This window comes from Branchiostoma lanceolatum, chromosome 15 (assembly GCF_035083965.1).
Source record: "Branchiostoma lanceolatum isolate klBraLanc5 chromosome 15, klBraLanc5.hap2, whole genome shotgun sequence".
NCBI lineage: Eukaryota > Metazoa > Chordata > Leptocardii > Amphioxiformes > Branchiostomatidae > Branchiostoma > Branchiostoma lanceolatum.
Window position 1 is genome coordinate 1,173,705 of NC_089736.1, and position 3,235 is coordinate 1,176,939.

The 3,235-nt window shown below is 46.2% G+C and overlaps 1 protein-coding gene across 1 annotated transcript; it reads left to right on the forward strand.

The window, feature by feature from the left end:
• Positions 1 to 885: 885 nt before the first annotated feature.
• On the forward strand, positions 886 to 3,235 carry LOC136420992 (uncharacterized). The gene is made up of 5 exons (XM_066408135.1): positions 886 to 1,285; positions 1,542 to 1,678; positions 1,850 to 2,141; positions 2,592 to 2,986; positions 3,140 to 3,235. Exons 1-5 carry the CDS (start codon positions 1,069 to 1,071, stop codon positions 3,233 to 3,235), a joined length of 1,137 nt encoding a protein of 378 aa, XP_066264232.1. The 5' UTR covers positions 886 to 1,068.

Below are 3,235 nucleotides of genomic sequence, written 5' to 3' on the forward strand. Positions count from 1 at the left end.
AAACGGTCACCTCACGGCGCAGGCGCACGACACTCTGCTGGCTCCGCCCAGCCGAACCCTGTGACGTCACGCATTTTTGCATGACGGTCAGGTGACGTCATACCTGCGCACTCACCTGGGGGACCGTCCGTTTTGTATGAAGGTAGGGGTGGGGGATGTACTAGAGGTGAATTATAAGGTGGGTATCTAACACTTGATTGTGATAAGATATTACAGATTTCCTTACCTTAGGCTTTATCATCTAGAACGTAGAATTTGAAATCAAGATTTGTTTTGCATTTCTATTTTGTAGATTGTAGTTAATCGTAGAAAAGTTACTGTACTTTTGATCGCATCAACAAGGTTTCTATCTATCTAAACAATATGCACATCGTCAATATGAAAGAATTTGATAAATAGAATTCATTCACTCGAACAACAATCCTGTTTAGTCATATAACGTACCGTCCCCGACCGGAAACGGTGGCTGTTACCGGAAGTGTAGGATTATGAGTGAGGTTAATGACCTGTGCGAATTCCGTGACGGGCGGTTACTGTCACGCCACATCAGCCGCCAGGTGGCGCGGTTGAGCAGTGTGTCAACACGATCTACAAGCAGATGTTGGGTACTAGTACGTAGTCTCTACCAGACCTCCTGGTCAACTTGAAAATGTTGCTGAAATTAAGTGCGTTAGGGGCATTGAGACCAAATGGAGATCTAGAAGATGTTGAGGTGCAAGATCGTAAAGATCACGTTTTTCGACCCGACATCTGCTTGGAAATTATGAAGACAATCTGCTAAGCCACGCCACCTAGCGACAGATGTGGGTATCATGCCATCTTATAGCCTAACTAAATCGCGCTTCTAAGTAATCTCTACCTCCCAGACCAAACAATTCAATTTTTTTCCTTAGAAAATTGGTCTGCTCTTTGCAGAGAACAATACGCCATTCGCAACACGTCATACGTCCTCTTCCCTCCAAATATGGGCAGAGATATCCAGACTAATCATGGCATTATTGCCCATATTCATGCACCTTGACATTTGCTGTTGTACTGTTCGCCAGTTGTCTGCACAGTACGGTCGAAATGTACGAGCAAGCAGAGCCGGTGCGGTCCCCTTTCTCCGGGCCCGGGAGCGGCCAAACCAGCGGGCCGCCGCCCCAACCCCCTCCTGTCCATCAGAGTGGCTCACGCGGGCGTGGCCGCCATGGCAACGGCGCTTCTGACAAGTTGCAAGAAGAGCAAGGAGCGTCTTCACACACGTACGAAGAAGCCGAGGTGGTGAAACGTCACGCAACTGCAGGTAACCGAAGCTTTTGTAATGTGTTTTTTCGTTAAGGAATTTGTACAATAAAAAACAACATAAAAACGATAAATGTACAGTAGAAATGGTACGAATTTACGAATAATTACTTACTTTACATTTTCGGCGATTTGAGAACAATGAATTTGAAATAATCACATGCAATATCAAGGGAGTGAAAATAAAATACATAATGCCACAATCCAAGCAACATAATTCTACCACTCTAAACCTGGGGAAAATGTATATTTAACAGACCGCACGTATCCGGGTGGAGCAAGCGGCCGCTGTGGTCTCTGTAGCTTCATCCGCTCCCACCGCAGCTGCATGGCCGCCGGCATAGCCGTGCTGCTCGCCGTGGGACTCGCCCCTCTGACGTTCACTATTAAAGAGGTAAATGCATTTGTACTACAAAGCCTATTGTCAAGCTATTTTTCTAACACTGATTCTGTTGTGTGTGTGTTTTTTTGAGAGAGAGAGTCTATCAAGACTAGACAGAACATCTGTTTTTCTTCATTTTGTTTCTTATGTGTGGCATTATGGCATCCGTATATACGTTTATAGGAATTATCTCAACTGTCCACCACTGTTGACGCCTTGAAGCGCGACCAAGACGACATGCGCCAACTGCCCACCACTGTTGACGCCTTGAAGCGCGACCAAGACGACATGTCCAGCACTGTTGACGCCTTGAAGCGCGACCAAGACGACATGCGCCAACTGTCCACCACTGTTGGCGCCTTGAAGCGCGACCAAGACGACATGTCCACCACTGTTGACGCCTTGAAGCGCGACCTGGACAAGGAGCGAAACCAAACCGCCGCCTTGGAGCAGCGTCTTCACGAGATGTGGCCGGGTAAGTTTGGTTTCTGTTTTATGAAAAAAGGACAACTTGTTGGACTGACTATCGTTATTTCATTACAATATCATCATCATCATCATCATCATCATCATCATCATCATCATCATCATCATCATCATCATTCCAGGGTGTTTTCACTGCTAAGGAGGAACCCTCGCTTGACTGGCTCCAAACATTTCCCTCATCAAGAATGTACGCAAATGTGTACATAATACATATGCCTGTTGTCTTGTATTATCATAGTGTTTTAATGTCTCAGTGCAGTTATCACTAATGCTTGCATCAAATAAACCTACACAAAATACATGTGTGTAATGGGGAGTTGTGTTCTTTTGATGTAATAAATGTAATGATTTGTCAGTATTGGAATTCTGGAACATTTTCAAAATCACGGTCACCAATGTCCATCCCTACGTGTGTTGTTGACAGAAATCTTTTTTCCAGCATCTTGTCCTAAGGGTTACACAATGTGGCGCGGAATCTGCTACAAGGCCTTCAACAGAGGGAAGGCCTTCAGAGGAGCGACCGCGGCCTGTCGTGAAGACGGCGGCACCCTCGCCATGCCCCGAGACGCTGAGACCAACACCTTTCTGATCTCTTTGTACAAGAACGTGGGCGATTCGTATGCCTACTGGTTTTCGGCCTGCATGATCAGCGCGAAGAGGGAAGCTTTGAGTGGGTGGATGGCTCTGCACTTGGGACGTACAACAACTGGGGACCGGGACGACCGATTAACGATAGGATCCGAGATTGCGTTGTTTATTCCTCACACAGGAAAGACAAGTGGGCCGACACATATTGCAACAGGGAGTATCGTTTCATATGCCAGGCTGTTCCAGGTACTTATTGCAAACCGTACCATTTCCTGAATCCCCTCCATCTAATAAGCATTTTACAGCTTTACTATCCACCACACTAAGTACGTTAGATCATCATCGTCAAGAAACATCATTCCTCATCTCATTCCTGCTATTTTCATTCGTTTGTTCTAGGACGTCTGTGGGCGACATGCTGACCTCGCACCACGAGTGTACAACGACCCTCCGACCATCCGCAGTAAAACGTCCTTCCAAAAAATTGAAGGATAG

What these genes read in the sequence shown, in the direction of transcription:
- LOC136420992 (XM_066408135.1), top strand. Translation starts at nt 1,069, where the DNA reads ATGTACGAGCAAGCAGAGCCGGTGCGGTCCCCTTTCTCCGGGCCCGGG. An exon ending in TGACGTTCACTATTAAAGAG is followed by an intron (nt 1,679 to 1,849) that starts GTAAATGCATTT and finishes ATACGTTTATAG; the next exon opens with GAATTATCTCAACTGTCCAC. An exon ending in CATATGCCAGGCTGTTCCAG is followed by an intron (nt 2,987 to 3,139) that starts GTACTTATTGCA and finishes CGTTTGTTCTAG; the next exon opens with GACGTCTGTGGGCGACATGC.